This window comes from Orbilia oligospora (assembly GCF_000225545.1).
Source record: "Orbilia oligospora ATCC 24927 unplaced genomic scaffold scaffold00170, whole genome shotgun sequence".
Classification (NCBI taxonomy): domain Eukaryota; kingdom Fungi; phylum Ascomycota; class Orbiliomycetes; order Orbiliales; family Orbiliaceae; genus Orbilia; species Orbilia oligospora.
The window spans coordinates 113,640-135,540 of record NW_011645727.1 but is presented as its reverse complement, the minus strand read 5'-3'; the positions used below and the strand labels follow the sequence as shown (position 1 = coordinate 135,540).

At 44.3% G+C, this 21,901-nt stretch overlaps 7 protein-coding genes across 7 annotated transcripts; 4 read left to right on the top strand and 3 right to left on the bottom strand.

Annotated features, from left to right (window-relative positions):
* Window positions 1–2,460: 2,460 nt before the first annotated feature.
* Window positions 2,461–4,918, top strand: AOL_s00170g41 (uncharacterized protein; the record flags this gene model as incomplete). The annotated part of the gene is made up of 2 exons (XM_011127670.1): window positions 2,461–2,970; window positions 3,065–4,918. 2 exons carry the CDS (start codon window positions 2,461–2,463, stop codon window positions 4,916–4,918), a joined length of 2,364 nt encoding a protein of 787 aa, XP_011125972.1.
* Window positions 4,919–5,813: 895 nt separating this feature from the next.
* On the top strand, window positions 5,814–7,693 carry AOL_s00170g40 (uncharacterized protein; the record flags this gene model as incomplete). Its single annotated transcript, XM_011127669.1, has 2 exons — window positions 5,814–6,880; window positions 6,964–7,693. 2 exons carry the CDS (start codon window positions 5,814–5,816, stop codon window positions 7,691–7,693), a joined length of 1,797 nt encoding a protein of 598 aa, XP_011125971.1.
* Window positions 7,694–8,228: 535 nt separating this feature from the next.
* On the bottom strand, window positions 8,229–9,414 carry AOL_s00170g39 (uncharacterized protein; the record flags this gene model as incomplete). The annotated part of the gene is made up of 3 exons (XM_011127668.1): window positions 8,229–8,749; window positions 8,816–9,076; window positions 9,171–9,414. The coding sequence occupies 3 exons, from the start codon at window positions 9,412–9,414 to the stop codon at window positions 8,229–8,231; spliced, it is 1,026 nt and encodes a 341-aa protein (XP_011125970.1).
* A 600-nt stretch (window positions 9,415–10,014) lies between these two features.
* Window positions 10,015–11,991, bottom strand: AOL_s00170g38 (uncharacterized protein; the record flags this gene model as incomplete). Its single annotated transcript, XM_011127667.1, has 3 exons — window positions 10,015–10,622; window positions 10,705–11,608; window positions 11,668–11,991. 3 exons carry the CDS (start codon window positions 11,989–11,991, stop codon window positions 10,015–10,017), a joined length of 1,836 nt encoding a protein of 611 aa, XP_011125969.1.
* A 2,198-nt stretch (window positions 11,992–14,189) lies between these two features.
* Window positions 14,190–16,535, top strand: AOL_s00170g37 (uncharacterized protein; the record flags this gene model as incomplete). Its single annotated transcript, XM_011127666.1, has 7 exons — window positions 14,190–14,236; window positions 14,310–14,889; window positions 14,957–15,023; window positions 15,106–15,340; window positions 15,412–15,511; window positions 16,104–16,251; window positions 16,324–16,535. The coding sequence occupies 7 exons, from the start codon at window positions 14,190–14,192 to the stop codon at window positions 16,533–16,535; spliced, it is 1,389 nt and encodes a 462-aa protein (XP_011125968.1).
* Window positions 16,536–16,949: 414 nt separating this feature from the next.
* On the bottom strand, window positions 16,950–19,496 carry AOL_s00170g36 (uncharacterized protein; the record flags this gene model as incomplete). Its single annotated transcript, XM_011127665.1, has 2 exons — window positions 16,950–17,654; window positions 17,721–19,496. 2 exons carry the CDS (start codon window positions 19,494–19,496, stop codon window positions 16,950–16,952), a joined length of 2,481 nt encoding a protein of 826 aa, XP_011125967.1.
* Window positions 19,497–20,989: 1,493 nt separating this feature from the next.
* AOL_s00170g35 (uncharacterized protein) lies at window positions 20,990–21,880 on the top strand (the record flags this gene model as incomplete). The annotated part of the gene is made up of 3 exons (XM_011127664.1): window positions 20,990–21,242; window positions 21,345–21,436; window positions 21,500–21,880. The coding sequence occupies 3 exons, from the start codon at window positions 20,990–20,992 to the stop codon at window positions 21,878–21,880; spliced, it is 726 nt and encodes a 241-aa protein (XP_011125966.1).
* Between the last annotated feature and the right edge of the window lie 21 nt (window positions 21,881–21,901).

Here is a 21,901-nt window from a genome sequence, read left to right as displayed (position 1 = left end):
ATTGGGCCGACTGTGCGATCCCAAATCTGACTCCGTCCATATGTAAGTACGAAGGATAGGAAAGATTTCCCCTTAACGTTAAAGCCCTCCGATATCGATAGCAATACTCTCAGCCCAGAAACACGCTACGAGGAACCCTGGTCAGGCACATTTTTTGACCAAATAAAAATGCAAATTTCCCCTTTTTTAGGTTGTCGCGAAAGGGATGAGGAGGGAGAATATCTCGCTAGAAGGTTTCGTGTGGACAAAAGGTTACAATGTTGTTAATTTCTTTCCACTCCAAGGTTTTTCGCCAAACCATTGGCCTGCGAGCCGTTGTATTAACACCTTGCTCCCAAGTTTTGTGATTTACGTCTTTGGACCTACTAGATTTGAGAGCGAGGCTGTGTGAGTTCTGTTTCGTCTTTCGACTGACCCCTTAAATTGGTCTCCCAGCAGCATGTCACCTCTGTGGACCCCGCCGTGTTGTTTTTTAAGCTAATCGGTCGATGGTCAGACCATGGTTAGTCGAATGACAGGCAATTCGATAGGGAAGCGTCAAGGACTGAGGTTACAGAAACATGGATGGTGCAGAACTGCATGCATATTTTTCCCAGGATTATTAACTAAGGCTGTTCGACAAAGGCCTTGTTTTCCTTACCATATACATACATTAATTTTGATATTGGGCATCTTTGTACCTGTACCTGTACCCGTACCTGTAGCTCTGAGAGGTATGTTGTATATTGTAGGTATCGTAAAGTTGAGCGGCAACTTAATATTATTGTACCAAAAACGCATGCCGCGAGAGACATCATCTGGTCCCGTCCCCCGGTCATCTGCAGAGACATTCAGATCTCGTCCATCTTGTTTCGCCGAGGAAACACCCTCACTTCCAAGTCAAAGTCCGCATGAACATAAGGGGTGTTAGCGTGGGCGTTTTTGCCAACACAAACAGCGCTTGTTGGTTCGAACATTCTCCAACTTCGACGGATGCAAAAAGCATTGAAAGTGATCTCGACAATACTGATGACGACGACATCTAAATTTGTTAGAGAGCTTGTTCAGGGTGCCGAACTGCAGGGAGCCCGAGTTATCCGTTCCACAGTCCCATCCTTTCTCTGCAGAAGCTGAAGACTTCAATCAGGATTGGTTGGTGAGAGCATGTGGCTCTGACAGGGCAGGGATGCGCTCCACAAATTGGCACCAAGCTTTTTTCGAGAGTGGAGCCCCCCTATTTCCCTTCTGTAGGCTGAAATCTCCTGGCCCGGTTGCCCGTTGTGCGAAATGAGGGTTCTTCAAGGAGGAGAGGTGAGAGATGGAGTACTTAACAAAAAGGCTTGGAAGATCTCCAAATGCTTCCTCTTCTTTTCTATCTTTTTTCTCATTCTCCCGTTACCTGCGGATAGATTCGAGTTTTGAAGGAATTAAAGATTCGAAGACGTTTTGTCTCTTTCTTTCTTTTCTTTCTATTTTTTTTTGTTCTTGTCGCTCACTAATAGTCACTCTTTTGATATAAATTTACATCGCCACCGTCGTGCGAGGGTACACTTGATCTACGAGGTCCTTCCAGCATAGACGCTTACCTTTCTCAGGTATCGATTCCCGTATTCTTGGTTCTCGGTACTTGATTCTTTTGTCTTTGTTTCTTTCTTTTTCTTCTTCTTCTCTTTCTTCGGTATTATTATATATTTTTTCCCCTCTTCTGTTCGAAAATTTTCATTCTTAGACTTTCCCTCCGCCCTTGGTCGCCAAATACTACACCGCTGGTACTATTTTTGGGTGTTAGTTGTTCGCATTGCATCGACAATAAATCAGCCGACACGTTGAGGAATTAGGTAAAGCGAGAGACATCGATATCATTCAAGGTGGGTAAAGTGTAACCTCATGTCCGGCCTCTACCCTTGCCCCTGGGCTCTGATTCGTTGGCACCACCGAACGAGTTTGACCTTTGGCAATTACCCAAAGAACTCCCAGCATACATACAGAGCGCCCTGTTATCTCAGCCAATCTTGCATCGCGCTCTGAGTTGAGAGCGACTTATTCTGCATGCGCTCCCCTAAGTACCCCCATTGTGGGGTCACGTATCCAATATAATATTTATTACCTTTCCCACCTCCATGAAGATCATTTTTCTCTTTTTATTTTTATTTTAGAATAATACCATTGCATTTCTACAAGCGAAGTATATCTTGGCGTATGCAGTGACATCTGTATACACAAGTAGTCTTTGCTTGAATTCATTCGTTCCATATTAACTCTCGTTTGAATATATATAGTCGATGTTTTCGAGGGTAGCCTAATACCACTTCATATTTTTATATCTTCGGCGCCATTAGCTTTATCTTACGCTCGTTCTCGGGTAGTACCTGGGGAGGAATTTTTTCGACAGCTTTTCAAACAAACAAAACACTTTCCGACGGCACTCTCTCTACTCTTAATATATAATACAATCAGACACTATCGTTTATACTTTCGACAATGAAGATATCGACATTAGTTTCAGTGGCGGTAGCCACGGTGCAGTTTGGACACGCTGCTCCTTTCTCACCTCCTGGCCCTGGAGGTGACTTTGGACCCATCGAAGTCCGCGGTGTAGGGCATCTTCACGATAACTTCCTCAAGAAGCGAGCAATCGATTCCCAAAATCAGATGACAGATACAAACAAAGGTCTTGTCGGCGGAATCGAGGCTGGTAATGTTGGCAATAGGATGGTTAACCGTCGAGAAATCAGAGAGCTTGCTGCCTATGCAGTTGCCGGTGACAATATACCTGGAAGAGTTTATGATTTGTACATTCTTGCCTTGAGGAGGACAATGACCAGATCTCCTGCCGACAAAAACAGCTGGTGGCAGCTCGCTGGTATCCATGGTCGACCATTTGTGCCATGGAATAACAGACAGCCAGGTACCAGAGGCTCAGCCCTTATCTCTGACCCTGCAAATGGAGCTTTCACTGGCACTGGATATTGCACACATGGCTCTACCCTGGTATGCTCTTATCGGCGATTTTTGATTTTATATATACTTTTGTTTTTTTGAAGAATCCAGGCTGATATCTGGCTTTATTTTGCTACTTGTCTAGTTCCCTACATGGCATCGCCCTTACCTTGCCTATGTTGAAGAAGTTCTCTGGGCGAGTGCCGCCCTGGAAGTCAGACCTGCGCTCGCTCCAAAAGCGCCGAACGGGTGGAATCAGAAAGATTGGGACGAGGAGAGGGTCAAATGGGAGAGGGCTCTCGAACAACTCCGTATTCCATACTGGGATTGGGGACTGGACAATGCCGACCTCCCACCACAAGCTTACGCTCGGACACACAAGTTCAAGTACTTCCCGGCTAGGAAAGAGAAAGACTTCCCAGAGTGGGAGAACCCTCTCTATACCTTCAAATTCAACCCCAACACATACAATGCGGGTTCCAATTTCGGGAACGATCGTTTCAGGAACTGGTTCCGTACATTGAGACATCCACCTACTGAGGTGCCTGGAGTTGGTGATAATATCAATGAGTGTCGGGCTACTCTCCGGCAAAACGGTAACAATGTTAGACAGCAAGTTCATGAACTTTTGCTTCGATCGCTGCCTTCAGATAAACAAGCCAATATTAGGGAACCAGGAAAAATCAACACTGCAAGTGACCCTGCTCGATGGGGAGCTTTCAGTAACAGAGTCGGCAATAATGGTGCTTCCGTCGAATCGATCCACGATGGTATTCACGTCTGGGTTGGTGGACCATACGGCCACATGACCTCTGTGCCTTACAGTTCATTTGACCCTGTCTTCTTCCTCCATCACACAAATGTCGACCGTCTTTTCGCTATCTGGCAAGCTGTCAACCCCAAGAGTTACGTCACACCCCAGCAAAACGGTGGTGGAACTTATGGTGTTCCATCGAATCAAATCGACGACGGCAATTCTCCGTTGGAACCTTGGCTTACTAGGGCTGGCTGGAGATTCAATTCAAACACTGTCAGATATACCGAAACTTTCGGTTACGGGTATGAGGAAGTTCCAAGGCATGATTACACCAACAGTCCAACGGGTCTCCGCAGGTTTGCTATGGAGGCAGTCCACAGGTTGTACGCGAACAGTGTTACTTCTTCCTCCAAACGCAAGAGAGACCTTTACACGTCTGAAGAAAATCAAGGGCTCGATAACTCAATCGTCAACAACAAATATTACGAATGGCGGGTTGACGTTTCTACTGACAGAGCAGCCTTGAATGGATCTTACAGCGTTCATTTCTTTCTCGGAAAGCCCGACCGTGACTACAACAAGTGGACCTCCCAGCCAGAATTTGTCGGTGATTATGTTGTTTTCACTCACAATATGGAAGCCCCTCCTGGCACTGACTCGGCTACAATCAATACCGAAATCACTGGCAGTGTCCCTCTTACAGATGCAATGGTGCATTCCTTCGGTCAGAATCTTACTTCTTTGAATCCATCAGATGCGAAACCATTCCTTATCAAGAACCTCCGCTGGAGAGTTACCGATTCGACCGGTCGGCCAGTTAGAGCTCGTAATGTCAAAGGCTTGAAGGTTTCTGTCTCCATCTCTCACACTACTTTGGCTACTGATGAAACTCCATGGACTCAGTACGGAGAATGGACTTTCCTCACCGATATCGCTCGCAGAATTGGCAAGGATGGTGGTCCAGACAAGGTCGGAATCCCCGATCTCTCTAGCACTTCGACTACTGTCGCCCCAACCACAACAGAAGCGCCGGCCTATAACACTGATCTACCCACTTTGGTCACTTTGACCACTTCCTCCGCTGAGGAGCCAACTACCGAAGCCGTTGCTACTGAGGCACCAACATCTGTTGCTGAAGATGTCGAGGAGATCCCTACTCCGACCTCCGCCGATGCTACCGAGTCAACTGTCGAAGCCTCATCAACTGTTTCTGCCGACGATTCTTCCCCAACAGATGACTAAACCAACATCTGTTTTCCTTTAGTGTATCTCATTTTGTCTTCCTTTTGTTCCTATGCTAATATAAGCGAGTTTTTTTCATTTTCTGTGTTGTTTTGAGTATCGAGAGTCGCCCCCGCTGCGGATATTTGTATATTTTATACCTTTTTTTTTTTTTTTTTTCATTTGTATCATGATTCCGATTATATAGGATTCCACAGCCAAACTAATATTACAATTTCGAAACGATCATCTTTCCTGTAAGCCTATTTACCGGCAATAGATTTATAAGGGTCACCGAAGGAAAAGAGAGACCCCGAATTAATTTGATGCTCAGCACCGGCTGAATGTCTAATTTTGGATAGAAATGCGCCAAGTCTCAGGGCGCTTAAATGCTCGAAGGTTGCCAAGCTGCTGGGCACGCGGGAAGCTCAATGGATGGCCTGGGAATTGATCATTTTTGTTTCATTGGCTCGGTCAGGGTACCCAAACGCTGAGGATTGATCTTGTGCCACACCTGCGCGCTCACAGCACGTTATCCAAAACCATATAAATCATGAGCAGGATCACAAGTATGTATATATATATATATATATATCAATCGTGAGGCGCACATTTTCTCACCCTCCTATTCTGAAATGTTAAATTTTTTCCTGTTAAAATTTACAGCTGTACCTTCTCGACTGAAAATTTGCCTGGGCCCCTTACGGATGGATTTTATCAATGCTTTTCACTTAGTCTAGTTCAGACGGGCGACCGAGAGCCACCAAAACGAATTGTGTTGTCTTTTCACTAAGGATCCTGTCCTAGTTTCCAAGCAAAGTAACAACGGCGGACACCGAAACGTAGGCGTTTTGCGGACTGGACCAGCCGCATCGGTCGGGGCAAAACGCCAAACGCCTTACTTATCACGGCGGCAATGGCAGAACATTCTTACTACTATATCTCCAAAATTTCCCGCCTCGCATTTTATACTATTTGTTACCTGATCGCTTGGGTCGACGTAGTAACTGCAAAACCAGACTGCAATGCGGAAAATATAGTCCTTAGATATCAAAGGGATTTTGATAACTTGGTTAGAGGATGTACAGAGCTCGGTGGGAATCTGGGAATATCTATTGCCTTTGATTCAATCTATATCTCTGGGGTCGAACGCATTCGTGGGAATTTATTCGTCAAAGATGGGCTATCGGAGTCTGGCAATATGACAAAAGTTGGAAACCCGGCGCAGCGTGCAATAAAATTCGCCAGCCTTACCAAAATCGATGGAAATTTCGATGTCTCAAAGTTTGGGAAGAATGTGCCCTACAACTATTCTGACCCATATCTCGATTTCTTTCGTCCGGTTGATGTTGGGGGAAGGGTCTCCATTCATGACACTTCTTTAAGCTTGGTTAGTCTTAAAATCGGTACCTGCGAAAAAGCGACATTTAGCGATAACATAGGCCTCACGATTCGCTTATCCAGTCTCCCACTGGGTGTAAACGAACTCGAGCTCTACGGGAATACATTTTCACTAGCGGTTGACGAGGTCGTCCCAGTTTATTACTTCCCTGATATTTCGGAGATGGATAAGGAGATATACATGGAAGCTAGTTCGCTAAGTCTCGGAGATATAGATTCGGCACTTGACCCTGTATATGCTGGTCTACGTATGCCCAAATTGGAAAGGATCCCCAAAATATATGTCAAGGAAGCGCCTTCTGTTGAGCTGCCAAACATTCAGAATATCAGCGATACTTTACAACTAGTTAATTTGAAGGCAACGAAACTTGAGTATCCCGACCTCGTTAACATCGGCAGTCACAATAATGGATCGTTTCTTGTTGAGAATGCAAAAAAGCTCTTTAAGGTTGATGTGCCAGCTTTGGAAACAGTCCAAGGAGACCTAAACTTTACTGGAAACACGCTTTTGAAAGATATTGGCGGGTTTGGATCACTTAAGTCCGTTTCGAGGGATATGTTTTTCGAAGGCCCGATATGGAGGTATGCATAAGGACCCTGTGTTTATTTTTATTACGTTATAATAGATCATCCTTCTTACTGACCTGCATAATCCTGTGCAAAAGCTTGACTTTTCCCAAATTGAACAATGTCGGTGGGAATTTTATCATCAGAAGCTCCGCCCCGTTTAATTGCACGCCGTGGAACGAAAAACAGATACGAACGAGATTTGCGAAAGGGGATTATGTCTGCGACAGCGAAATTGATCCCAGATCCCTCGAAGCTGGTTTCGACGGAAGTTCGGTAGGCCAGGACCTGCCCGGAGACGAACCAACCCCAACCCCCCCGAATCGCACGCCTGTAATAGTTGGGGCTTCGGTAGGCGGGGTTGTGGCAATCATTGGAATAATGATCGCGGTATTCTTTTTCCGTCGACGACCTAGAAAGTTCCCTGATTTACTCCCCGGAATCGCTATGCCGGAACTGGCCAACAAAGAGGCCCCTTTGTACGAAATCGATGCGAAAAAGACAGAAATCACAGCCGAGGCTGTTGGTTACATCCCCCCTACGGAAGTACCTGGAGACTTTAAAGCAATAGAGATGCCTGTTTTGGATGCTATTCCGGTAGAAATTGATGGTCGGGAACTATTCAGACCACCTTTACCTGCTTTTGTTAGGGATTCGCGGTTCAATCGCAAGCAGCAGAATATAGATAAGGACAACAATGGCTCTACCAGAATCCCGGCGGGAGAGGGAGGGAGAGATAGCTGGAAACCTCACGATGAAGCAGCTTTTTCAAGCGATCGAAGACAATACTTGAACAACTCTCAATTCCAAAATGGGTCCACCGAATAATAAAGATAAATCGGTGTGTATTATATTGGGGTGTATACTAATGATACCCAGGCGTTTCATGTGTGTGTGTGATATTTGGTAGATATTATTTTGTTCTATGTTTCCTTCTTGTTTTTCTCAATATATCTAGACTATTTTGTATCTTATAGAGCTATAATTTTGGGTTGTACGATATTCATATTCGGAGTTAGTCTCAGAGCCAGAACATTCGGAATCAGATATCAAGGGTTAAATTCATGTACTAATAGGCGTTATGACACCAATCTTTGCAGCAACATAATGCCAAGGATTTTATGGTTGGTCTTTTTTCGAACTACTCATTTAGGAACTGACTTGTCGATGTGATGCGATATGATCTAGCTCTCCCGGCATCTCTTAGAAGTAACATATTCTCGGTCCTACAGATCTAAGCTCCTTATGAGATTGATTCATGATGAGTTTAAACTATTTGTCTTCGTTGATCATTTATGTATGGTCTTTGTGTTCTAAGAAAAGTTAAAACGCTCCGGCATACAGTTAAACATTACCCTGTTGTCTACGTTCTACACGAGGCATCTGTGCATGCAGTCCCGGGACCGGTTTGCACTCCGTGTTTATTATCATGGGCGGCAGTTTTCAGGCCTCGCTGTCTTAGTTTCGTGTTCGTCCTTCCGCTAATTCGGCCTGCCTCTAAAACTATAGCCCTTCGAGTAATATTTAGCCTCCACAAGATATACACACCAGCAAGAACGGTAACCAAGAATGTGACCCCCAGGACAATATTGCTGATCAGTCTTCCCCCGTTTTCATTCCTAAGGATAACGCCTAGGTAGACTATAATCAATTGTTTCGGCAGAGTGACAAGACTAGCGAAAGCGAAAGCCCAAAAGTTCACACGGCAAACTGCAAAGACAGCCGTGGAAAAATGACCTGGTACAACCGAAAGCCTTACGATGAATACGATCCAAAAGCCGCCTTCGCACGTAATACGGGCGAGAGCTGCATAGTCAAGGTTTTTTCGTTCAGCGCTTTTGGCTTTTCGGTGTAGAATGGTGCGGAAGGCGAAGTAGGTCAATACTATATGAAGCATATTAGCGAAGGATCGAGTATCTACCGATGTAACTTCCCCAAGGATATACATACTTTCGCCGATAAATGTTCCTGCAGCTACAATGCCGAACCCAATCCATAAACCATATACCGCCCCGCATAGAACAATGACTATCTCATGACCGAAAAGGGGTGGGAAGGACAGTGTGATAAGCACAAGGACAGGTATTAGCCACCCCCATGATAATGAGCGAATTCTGGCAGAGACTGGTTGCAGCCAATGAACAATGTTCTTGTGATAGACAGTCATCAAGACCACTAGAACTGCGAGTAGCCCAAGTGCCCCCCACCATGCTGTAAATTGATAAAACATAAATTAGTACTTGGGTTTTCATATAAAATAGTATATCAATTAGGGGCTCCAGGCCGGGGGGCTTCTTAGACCTACGCCAATATTTCTTTTCTCTAATAAATTTCCAATAGTTTGTTTTTTCGTATTTATCTTGTGCTAGCTGAACAGGACTAGTTTGCTCGGACCCATCCTGTGACGATTGGATATCACGAATGGTGGGTATCTGCACTAGATCCGAGGGTGGTGGATAGGAAGTCCGGGAATCGTGATCAAAGGACTGATAGCTCTGCCTCAAGAGCATAAGCTCGGAAGGAACTTGGTCGGAACTCGGAGGCAGCATGCTCGCGAAATTTATATATCGAACCAATGAAAGCTACATAGTCTCTGAAAATTGTTGGACTGGTGATGTTACGCTTTATAAATTTGGAATCGGGAATCGTACGCTAATATTTAAGTTTCCCGGTTTCCCGGTTATAGGTTTTATAGTAATCCTTTGGGTGATATTATGGTCCACTTTCCAAGTGACGTACCATACAATGCTACACATATCTTTTTAATTCTTGTTTAAAGTTTAGTGGCACCAGAATAATAGTAGAAATCTTTGTGTGACCTTTACGCCAGGTATAGATCAATTGATATCAGGGTGACGATCTGTCCCCCTACACAAGTCACAACACAAAGACTTTGTTGCAACTGGAAATAGTCTAACAACATGCCTCAAGAGTGCCTAGATTTGAGGCTACTATACTGTATATCGACTTTTGGACTAGGTCTAATGTTTATATTATAGCCAACGCATATACACTCGTATATACTGTCCATGTGTATCGAACTATATGGGTTGTATTGCGAGATAATGAATCATGATATGCTCTATAGATCTAAGGTATTTAAAAATATAAAACGGGGGGTCGACGGTCACGGTCACAATTAACTGGTCTCAAGCGAGACCAGTCACATCTGATCGGAACGCAGGCGCCTCCTGTAGCACTGGGTCTTTATGAACCGTTTCTGGTGGGGCCGTGGCGGGTAGACAGACCACTCTCGCTTTCACAAAACACCCTGCTCCAAAGTCATAGCCCTCCCCATTAGCATCTCCAGCCTTAAACCATGCTGGCTCGATAACGTAGCTCACGATGCGCTGAGGGCTAAGCTCATCACAACCGTCATCCGTTTGCATCCAATCCGTATCTAGATGCAAAGGTTCGGAAAAGTGAGATTTTGATGGTGGTGCTGTTGGAAAGCGCAGCCCAAAGGCCGCCCTCTGGGTACGAAGGCGAGAAGAAAGGCTCAGTGCACTATTAAAGATTTCAACAAGGTATCTCTTAAACGACCCTATGCTTTCTTCCTGGATACTGCCATTTTCAAACTGGCACCTGCCAAGGATAAGCTCCTGAAGTACTTCCGCTACATTTTGGCAGCGGGCCTCAATTGTTTTGGAGCCATTATCTCCTGACCCGTCGCTCTGTGGGTTTACGGAGGATATTATACCCAACGTTAGGGTTCGCCATTTGTGAAAAGTCGCCTGGCTTATTATTTTTCTTTGAGCTATTGGTATTGTTAGCCATGAAATTATTCTCACTATTGAATCGGAGCTTTAGAGTAGACTTTAATTATCAAAATTTCTCACCTAGCGAAGAAAATTCGTTCTCCAGACGCTCAACAGCAGCGGATTTTGCTTCAGGAAGCCAGAGATCGCTCGGGTTTCCACCTCTTGGCGCTTCTGACCCTTCGATCAACAAATTCGACCTGAATATAGAGTTCCATAATGTAAAATGTATCCAACCCTGTATAAGGAACCTTCGGTTCCGAGCTTTTGTCGTTGCGGCAAGTATCGAATCTATGGACAAGTCTGGAATCGGGGCTACCATTTTTATCTCGTATTTGATTCTATCCGTTAACCTTGAGGTTTGGCCTGCTTTATCCAGGAAAAATGAATTCTTGGACATTTTTGCGACCTTGCTTGCAAATGTTCTGACTTTCAAACAGATGTCCCCGATATGACCTAATATCTCACTGTCCGACATTCGAAGTCGATGGAAAACGTCTTCTTGATCGATTACACGCTGGAGGCTGTCCATTCGTTTCATATGTGATTCTCTCAGGCTTTCCATTTCTGGTTGTTGGAAGACTTCACAAGCTCCGGAATCGCTTCGTCCGAACCTGATAGTCTTTTGCGGTTGTGTAGATTTCGGGGGGGACTGAGCCATACACCTATTCTGCACAGACTCTTGCTCCTCAAGATCAGCTGCCCGTTGTTTCGGTGTATTATTGCTTGAGTTTAGGCTTGTCTCGTCGTTCAGAGACAGCTTGGGAGGGGGGGGCCCCCAATAATTAATTGAGCTGTGGTCCGTATCTCTAGAGGCCATGTTTGAATTTAGCATTTGACTAATTATGTAGTTGTTTTTTGTTCGCTCTGGTTTGTTTATGCTTTTAATCGGAGGGTGACTCTGATAGATATCCGTAACGTCGCGCTGGCGCTGGCGCTGTGCAACGGTACCACGGTCATAGAGACCTTCCATCGGTTCGTCTTGCTAGTCGTATGTTAGCTTTCAGGTTCTGCTAATACACTAGTGTTTTAATGCATCCCTACTTTGGATTCTTTGTGGGCCATGGCTACACTAGTGTCCAGGTGCGTACTCGATGTTCTTCTGGTAAAGGCCCTCAAGGGTTTTAGGACGCTCTGTCGATTGCTTTCACTCCATCTTGGTAGATATTTCTTCGGGTTTGAGTCGCGAACTTCGCTGCTTGGGCCCTCGTGGTGTGAATTAGACTGTTCTGTTCCCTTATCAACCCCTGGGTTTTGAGGCTCTGAAGAATGATCCTGTGGGTTTACGCGGGATTGAAGAGGTGGGTGCTTTTTGGAATCCCCACCATGTTTCTGGAGGCCTTCTATAACAATCCGTGAAAAGTCCATAGCCGCGTCAAGTTATATTTTTTCTCGAGTATTTAAGGAATTTGACTTAACTAGCTACTTTGTCGACGGGGCTTGCGGGATTCGATCAAAGTGGTCTGCCGACTGGGCTGCTAGTTTGCTATAAAGATGCAGTTTTAAAACAATAAAACCACAGATCTGCAGAATTAAATTTTTATCATATAAGTAATTCTGATTATGAACTTAATTTGAACGGCGTCTAAATTGGCTTTCAAGCAGGTGTTACATGCAGGTTAAACCCCCACGTAGCAATTAATATTCCTCGAAATCGATGAATGTTAAAGCCAAGCTAAATTTTGTTGGAATTAAATTCGCGATGATTGCCGTTGTCCGCTATATATTGAGCGTTGAAATATCAATCCATATATATTTAGCCTTGGTATACTTATATAGCTTGTATTAGTGCTAGTGGTGCATGCCATGCAGCAGGCCTTGGCGGATGGATGAGCTGGCACCCCGCCCTCATCTGTGCCTGGCCTCGAGGTTGGAGCTGGCATGTGTTTGAAAATCGAGCTACGTGGGCTACCACGATTTAAACTTACAATAGCAGTGCGCATACTAATGAAACTTTTGAACGGGTCTCGCACATTTATAGGAATTTTGAAACTGGTCTACGTCTGTACTTACAAACGCAGGCTTGCAGTGGCTTGAATTAATAGTGGGTGTTAGTTGGTTGCCTCTTATCTATGTAATTCACATACACAGCTGTTTCAATAACAGTCGGCATTGGTCTCGTTCCCAGGCACTACAAGGGGATATGTTGGTATCAATTTCTCCTAGAGTCTGCGCGGTCTCAATGAAATTTCGGATATATCGATATCACCATTAATTTCAATACACCTCGCATGCTACTTAGTCGAATCTTGGAAACAAAAGCTTCTGAAGTCTCCATCAAAAAGGCTATCTCCTGTTTCATATCATTTTTTCAAATAGTATATTTAGCCCTCTTCAATTTCGATGATGTCCATTATTGATCAATTGAAAACATGCTTATTCCCGGTCGATTTGTTGTCTCCTCATGTAAGTGCATCTAGGAATACTGAAAAGTTGTATAATCATTTAGAAAACGCATGCAGCTGCATGCGCGCTGAGTCAACGGAGGCAAATCGATGGCTATCGATACAGAGCAGGAGAGTTTTATGTGTTAGCAAGTGATTCGTGCCATTCTCGCGACACGAAATATAGCCAGGATGCTCCAAGATAGCTGCTTCTTCGAAATCAATATACTCGTACGTATGGCCTGTAAATTGAAGCCTACTCAGGTCACTGTCGCCATTGAATCGGTATCTATGCTTCAAGCGGAGATTTCAATTAATGATTTTCTCGCATTTAGCCCAATTCATTATTTTCGGAAAATATTAATAGCCGACCCGAAGAAACTTTGTAGGCACATGGTGCACGGTGGGAAACCAGCACCTGTGGTGGAAAGAATGCAACGCAGAAGAACTTTTCCATAAGTTGCCACATCGATTTCGATAAGTACTTAGGTAGTTACAAGTTTTTCAATGTGATATGTTATCATGTCAATTATAAGCACTAACAAGTGTGCTGGGATTGCGTAAACTCGTACTTACACGTCGCAAAGGCCGGGTCTGAAAGACTTATTGATTCGAGATCCCAAACCTTGCTCCCTTGTCGTGCTGGCATATATCGATATATCTTGTTAACTTGCATACGTACTATTACCGCCGGAATGTGGAGCCTAGGTATCTATTGTAGTCTTAGAGTGCATTTAGAAGGGTCATAGCCTTGGAGTGGGGAAATATAGAGTACAACCACCTGCACCTGTGATGCACAACTATACATATAAGTTACACGAATTCGATTCCTATAGTTAGATTATGACGATCCTGGCCCTCGGAGGTCTCCGTTTTTGTTCACCTTTTATTGCCCTCACGAGTCATATTTTCGACTAGGTTTTGAGGTGGCGTAAGTTTCATATATCAGATGCTCTCCCCGCGCGTTAGTCCGGTCTATGAGATGGCCTCTTTGCCAATTAGGTGATGGAAGTCTGAAGGCTGCACGCTGGTGCTGGCCGGTTATTAACCCCCCCAGAACCCGCCTTTCCAACATCTGGGCTCGTTTGAGGTTGGTTTGATTTAAAGCTGAAAAACTACAAATATTTCGACAACTGAAGCTACTGGCGTCCAGACAGAAAACCTCTTTTTATCAACGTAGGTATGGCTAAGAGGGCCGAAATTGTAATCGGCATAGACTTTGGTACAACGTAATTATAACTTCTTTGTTCCAAAACAATCTTTCTTACTCCCTTGAAGGAAGCTACTAATTAGATGTTATAGCTTTTCGGGCCTCTCATGGGCTGTAAATTTAGGTGAAAAAAAGGTTTCTGTGGTAAACTCCTGGGAAACCCTAACTTCGTTTCGTCCTACGAACGACAAAGTCCCCACTCAAATATCATACACCGGCAATGAACCTACTTCCTACGGCTACACCGCAAATAAAAAACCCTTCAAATGGTTTAAAGTGTTACTGCAACAGGGTCACTACTCAGAAGGTGTTAAAGATGTGAGAGCAGCTCAGGATAGTCTTTTAGAAGTATCAAAGAGTATCGACGAAGTAGTATCAGATTATCTTCGTTGGTTATGGGGACGAGGCAAGGAGGATATATCTAGGAAACAGGGCAGCAACTTTGAAGGAGAATATGAATGTCGAGTAGTACTGACCGTACCAGCAGTGTGGAGTCCGGTTGCAAAAGATCGTACGTTGAAAGCAGCAAAGAAAGCCGGCCTTCCTTCGAATATAAAGTTGGTCACCGAGCCCGAAGCAGCAGCATTGGCGACATTGAAGGAAGTATCCAGCGAAGAAAGGCTGAATCTAGGAGATGTTTTCATTGTCTGTGATGCTGGTGGGGGTACAGTGGTAAGTCATATTGTTTCAAAGGGTTTATCCAAACCCTAAAATTGATTTAATATTAAAAATAGTCTAGGACCTCATTAGCTACATGGTTACCGAAACGTCCCCGCTTCAAATAAGAGAATGTGGCGTCGGGGAAGGTAAGTTATCACCACGGTGCCAGGCACTAGAAATGGCTATCTAAACTATGATAAACTCTATAACAAACTGACCAGCTGATAGGAGGGCTTTGCGGTTCTATATTTCTCGATCTGGCCTTTGAAAATTTTATAAAAACCAAAGTTGGGGAATTAAAGTATAACAGTATCCAAGAGAGACATAAAAAGAAAATGTTGGATGAATTTGAGAACCAGATAAAATGGAATTTCGAGGGGGATGCCAAAAGGCTTTACTCCGTAGAGCTTAGAGGAGCAGGTGATGATCAAGAGGAAGACGAGGATTTGATCGAAGTCGAAGGGTAAGATATCCTCCGATAGACATATGCTGCTGAGAAGCTTTCGGAGAATTAAGACATGGCTTCTTGAACAGCGGGACCATTTGCAGTATATTCGATGATGTTTGTCGCAGGATTGACGCCCTTGTGGAAAACCAAATGGAACAGATCAAGGCCGAAGGCCGGAATACCAAGGTAAGAGGATTCATCTCCAAATTCAAAAAATGAACTCCTAGATTCACATAGACTTCAATACCCGACTTAGGCAATCTTGCTAGTAGGGGGTTTTGGATCATCCCGGTATCTTTACTCGCGCCTTAACAAAATTTACAAGGGTCAGGGAATTAGTGTTCTGCAATCGAAAGACTCGTGAGCCTCCCAAATTGAAACCTTTGCTTTTCTCACTTAGGAATCAAATAGGTTGACATAAAATATTTTATAAAGGTGGTCAGCTGTTTGCAGAGGCGCGACTATGTGGGGGCTAGAACATAGTTTCATTGTTTCCCGAAATGCGCGGTACAGCTATGGCAGCGCTCTGAGAACCAAATTTATCGATGGGGAACATGAAGAAAATGACCGGGTCTGGGATGCTTCATGTGGGGTGCACAGAGCAAGTGACCAGATGGTATGGGTTTTAAAACGGGTAGGTACATATACATGCATACGTACACGCAGAGTTGGGCTTAAGAGAAATATCTTCTGTCCGAGTGTATTGATATCATGGTATGCTGTTTATTGTCATTTGATACGGCTATTTGCTAATTTATTTTCTATAAAATAATCATAGGGGGAGGAAATAAGAAACGGACGGGTTGTAGGGTGGAAGGGTTTTACTCCTATCCTAGAGCGCAAGCTTATGTCCACTAAAACCCATAGCTTTACACGGACACTATACTACTCCGAACACAAAGCTGCGCCCCGCAGAAGACTTGATGGTATAAATAATTTTTCCATTAGTTTGATGACTAGTATTGAAATAATCTAACCAATGCTCCTTCATACTCTAGGTGCTATTCCGCTTGCCACTATCAGCTTTGAAATCGATACCGCAAAGATACTGAAATTGAAAAGACGGAAAGGGGCTGATGGGAACACGTGGATTGATGTACATTCTAATGCGGAAATTAAGTTGCACAATGCAGACTTGGGATTTAATGTTTTCTTTGAAGGGGAGAGTGTTGGTTATACTCAAGTCGAATACAAGGAAGATTCCGGCTAGCTAAGGGCATGTCGGGCCTGTAATATTATAGGGGCATAGCAAGTTAAGGGCTCTTGGAGAGATTTTCCAATTGGTTGAATATAATCTTTATCTTTTGATAATATCCTTTCAAGTCTGGGTATGAACATAGTAGATATTGAACTCATACAGTTTTGCTACAACCTACTTCAAATTGAGGCCATGGGTAACTAGACTATGCCGTGGGTAAACATATATAATGCGAAGGCTGATAGGTTTGGATTTCTAGTGTAGATTCGAACTCATGACCTTCGAAATCTACCTATCAAGCGGTACCAATATATTAACTGGTTTCCTAATTAATTATCTTGAAGGGACGTGGGTCAATTGTACTTGAACAGTCTGCCGAGGATCGAACTCAACGCTGTAACTCCATCGCTTTCGCGGCTTAGCAAACTATTTCAATCTGACTATATACTTCGTACCCTTTTTAGGAATAAGTCTAATCCAAGTTCCAGATCCAATACCGTCGATTGAAATTTGGGTTCCGTCGTTGGCCCCGATTGTTTCAGTTCCCAAGGTGACCCATAGAAGGCCTCCAGTAGTAGAAGTGATTGTAGCGTTATCTAAATTTCCATTTTCTGTCCAAAATATATCCACTTGGGCTCCACCTCGCGCCCTTAGGCCCGTGACAAAGCCACCGCCATTGCTAGCCCATTGATGTGGCAATGTTGGCAAGAACCTGATCACAGGTATTCCAGTAGCATCACCAGTCCCACTTGCCTTCATGTTCGCCGTAGTTATGCTTGTTGCTGTGACAGTTTCATGACTGTGTAGAAGAGCTTCAACGATACCTGCTGTACCACCGAAGTTCCCATCAATCTGGAAAGCTGAGGGTGGACCAGTATCAAGCATTGAGTTAAAATGTGTGTAGTTATATAATAAGGTGACCGTGCTTTGGTGAACCTGGTCTGGGAGGTACAGACGTCCACCAACAGCAATAAACCACGCGCGAGACCAACCGGTCGAGCCACTCCCATAGGAAAGACGCCGGCTCACAGATGACCTAGCAGCGTTGAAAACTGTCATGTTGGTGCTTGTGATTTCGGAACCAGGATAAACGCCAAAGAGATGAGAAATATGGCGATGGCCTGGATCAGTCTATTTGCTCAATTGAGGTGGTTTTAGCTATCAATCCATGGCGTGACATACTTTTTTGACACTCACCTCATCGTAGTCTTCAATCCACTCCATAATACCGCCCCATTTGTTGATACGAAGGGGTGGGAGCTTGGCCCTCAAATCATGGAGAGTAGATTTCATGCTGTTATCGTGCTTTCCAAGAATATCCATAATCTCGAGAAGAGAGCCAAATAGCTCCCAGATTAAAGAGTTATCAAGTGTTGATCCTAGGGTAATCGCAGTAGTAGTCTTTGTTCCCAATAAATAAAAGGTATTCTCCGGTGAGAGTGTAGGATTTGTGACTTTCCAACCTTTGTAGTTAGTCAAAAACTCGGTAAAGAAAAGAGCAGCATCTTTAATGGTGTTGTAGTATTTCTGGAGGAATTCTTTGTCCCTGGTAAATCTATACTCCTCGATAATATGATGAACAAGCCACGCACTACCTGCTGGCCACCAGGTTGAGGAGGCATAATTGTCTTGAGGGGCAGTATCTGCCCATATATCTGTATTGTGATGACAGACCCAGCCTTGGGAGTTTCCATACATAGACTGGGCAGTCTTTTTCCCACTTGAATGTAGGCGTGCAATGAGATCGTAGAGGGGAGTAGTAAGTTCGATCATGTTAGTAACAAGACTAGGCCAATAGTTCATTTGGAGGTTTATGTTGACTGTATATTTTGAACCCCATTGCGGATCCATTTCTTGGTTCCAGATGCCTTGAAGATTTGGAGGGAGCGTGTTCACTCGCGAAGACGAAATGAAGAGATATCTACCAAACTGAAAGTATAGAGCAACTAATTCAGGATCGAATGTTGAAGCAATTGCAGCTAGCCTCTTTGGTGTCGATAGAGCCTTCTGAGTATCAGATGAGCTCCCCAGACTTAGAGACACTCTCCCAAAATACTTCTGATAGTCTGCAACATGGGTGGCTCTGATATCAGAGTATGACTTGACACTAATACTGGAGAGATCTGAGAGAACCTTGTTTATGGGGTCCTGCTGACGATAAGCTGTCCATGCTGTGAAAAAGATGGTCGCCTCATCTGCATTGTCACAGATGACATAGTCGCCGAGGGTATACACCTTGCCGCCCGAAGCAACTACTTTTGTGCCAGCAGAAAATTTTACTCCATCCTTTCCCTGGCTCTCACCACCCATTACGGTAGTGTCACTTCCCACCTTGTATGTATAATCCTCCCACCTATTAAGACTCTGACCCTTCCGTAGGTGGATATTGAATGAGACAGAAGCGGGTTTGCTAGCGGTGATGTGGATCGCGATTATATTATCCGGGTTGCTAGCAATATACTCTCGCCTATAACTGACTCCACCAACAGTATAGTAAACTCCGACTGAAGAATCAAAGAGATCGAGCCATCTTTCATAGCCAGTAGTGCTGCTAGAGTGATTCATCACTAGTTGGAGATCACCAAGTGGCTCATAATGGCGCGCAGAGACCGGAGTTCCAGCGTACGCAAATCCTGCCAACCTAGCAGCTTCGGGGTTTCGCTGTTGCGTAAGAAGGGACTGTATATCTCTCATTTTCCCATTCGCATCGGGATTGACCCGTGAAAGCTTTCCCCCAGACCATAGGGAATCTTCATTAACTCGAATAACTTCGGACGCGGCGCCACCGGGGAGCGCGGCACCAATGCGACCATTGCCAATAAGATACGAGTCATTAAAATAACTGCCTGCTGAGGTGGTCCAGATACGTAAAGGATGAGATGCGGAGTTCGGCGTATCAAAGGCTTGGGACTTGGCTCTATGGACCAGTATAACAGAGAGCACAACTGCGCGGAAGGAACTCAGTAGATGCATTGCGGGAGATAAGCTCTTGTTCAGAGTCTGAATCGCGACCTATGGGACAGCTTGTGCCCATGGTGTCGGGTCTTCTTGGGGGTTTATAAAGAACGTCAGGGGACAAGAAATTGAGCCATAAATTTAAATTATAATTAAGTATTAGTAAGGACTTTCAAAGTTTGTGGAGCTGGTGTAGAACACCGAATTCCCAGACGCATTAATGACAGAGAAGCTACCGTGGGGTTGTCGACGAATGATCCCTCGGTTCAAGAATTCAAATTCGCCTTTAGGTCTACCGCGGAAAAATAATTTTGCGACAAGATTCCCGTGGATCCATGGAAAGATTCCAAGTTGGCTTCCATCAATCAGCATGAGATGTGCTGTTTTCCTGGGGGCTGTTTTATAGGGAGCAGCTCATCAAGCTTCGTGGTTCCGTACGGAGTATGCCTGAGTCCATCAAGCTTTCCCCAGTAATGCCACAGCTCGGTACCATCGGCTTAAGATTTAGGCTAAATATTTAGCGAAAGGATAAACTCTGGGGTGATATGGGACAAGGATCCAAGTCCCAAAGTACAATGTCTGTAGTGACGGTTTAATTGCGCTTTACTTCGTAGAACGTTAGATTTTAGAGGCCCAGTTTCCGGAAAAATTGATCAATTGATCACTCACCATACAGTATGAAACATGAAGCTAGTAACTTTGCAAACCATAATCTGGTAATTCCTTATCGATAATTCTCGCAAAATCGGTTCGTTATTTTTAATATTTTGCCTCGACTAAGGAAGCCATCATAATTAGCGATAAGTTTGGCCACCTTCCCGTTTCCATCGACTTCAACTAAATATTTTCTCCCGAGGCTTGATCAATTGAGATTGTATCCGGACAATCGTGAAGCTTGATCGCGCCTGATGATCAGGTGCATGCAGGCAATCAAAACTGACACGATTGGGGCAACTCGAAAATATTTGATGATGATCGCTCCAGCCCTCCAGCTTGACATATAGAGAAATTTGCCCTCACAGGAGCCTTATAAAACGGGGGCCTTTGTCTCTATTATCCGTGTAAATTCGACAGAGAAGCTTCGAAGTATTATGTCGGGCTGGTCAAAGATCTTGCGTTGTTGACAAAAAGCAACATTACTTCTAAATTTAAAGCTTGGCATATGTTCCTGGGTTCCGGTTAATGTACGGTGTCGAGGCCGGCTCGAGATTGTATCTTTAAGTCCAAGTTCGCTTTTTGCGAATGTGAATTGGCGAGTTCGTTAAGTGTAAAAAGCACGGGATCATGCGTTTGAATTGGGTACAACGGCGTGTGAGGACATTGTGGTTTCAAATATTTTAAATACTCTGTATATGTATCAACCCGGTTGGGATCCTTTTGCCGATTCTGTAAGACCAAGTACTTACTCAGTCCCACAAACTCTTCACCCTCTAGCTAGAGAACGAGTGAGTATTAATATCTTGAAACCACACCTCAGTTTTTAAAAGATCGTTTTCGTAGCACAGAACAGCATGTCGGTCCTAGCGAAATACGCTTTCTTACACCGCTACCTCGAATTCCTCCAATCATGTGGCGTCCCAGATCCTGGTCAATACTCTCAACCCATGGGAAATGCCTATAGCGAACCCCACCGAGTCTATCACAACACCGCGCATATAACCTTCATGCTGGACAAGCTTGCTGAGGATGTGAAAACTAGAAAGATCGAGCTGAGCGGTTGGGAGCAGAACTGTGTTATGTTCGCAGTATGGTGGCATGATTTTGGTTGGTAAACTATCTTAATTTTTTTTGTTTTTACTGAATTTAGTGGATGTATAATGTGGAATTTGAAAGTCAGAGAGCGGGGAGCTAACTTAGAGACTGAAGTCTACAACCCGCAGGTTAAGGACAACGAATTGCAAAGTATTTTGGCTTGGGAAGACTTTGTGGACCAGGTGTCACAGACGTCCCCCGTGCTGGTATGACATCCTATTCGTCAGTCGCACTCGGCGTACCATTTGTGTACTAAATACATATAACAGGAATCGTATAAAACTCCAGTTTCTTCTCTAATTCATTGCACAATCTCCCATACCCTCCCACCCCCAATTCCAGACACCCCTCTAACCCCTGCACTGATATCTTACTTCCTTGATCTTGATCTGGCGATCCTGGCTACTTCTCGAGATATTTATGCAGCGTATGCGAACAATATTCGAAGTGAATACAGCAACTATCCAATCTCAGATTACCGAAGTGGGAGAATGGCCGTATTGAAAAGCTTTTTAGGCCGCGAAGATATATTTTTAACTACTAGCTTGGGAGGGGGGGGAGAGAATATGCAAATCATGGAGAGCTTAGCAAGAAAAAATATTAGTTGGGAAATCGAAGAGCTCGAGAGTGGCAGATTGCCCCAGAGTTAAGGCCTAGTTCGCCCCGCGAGA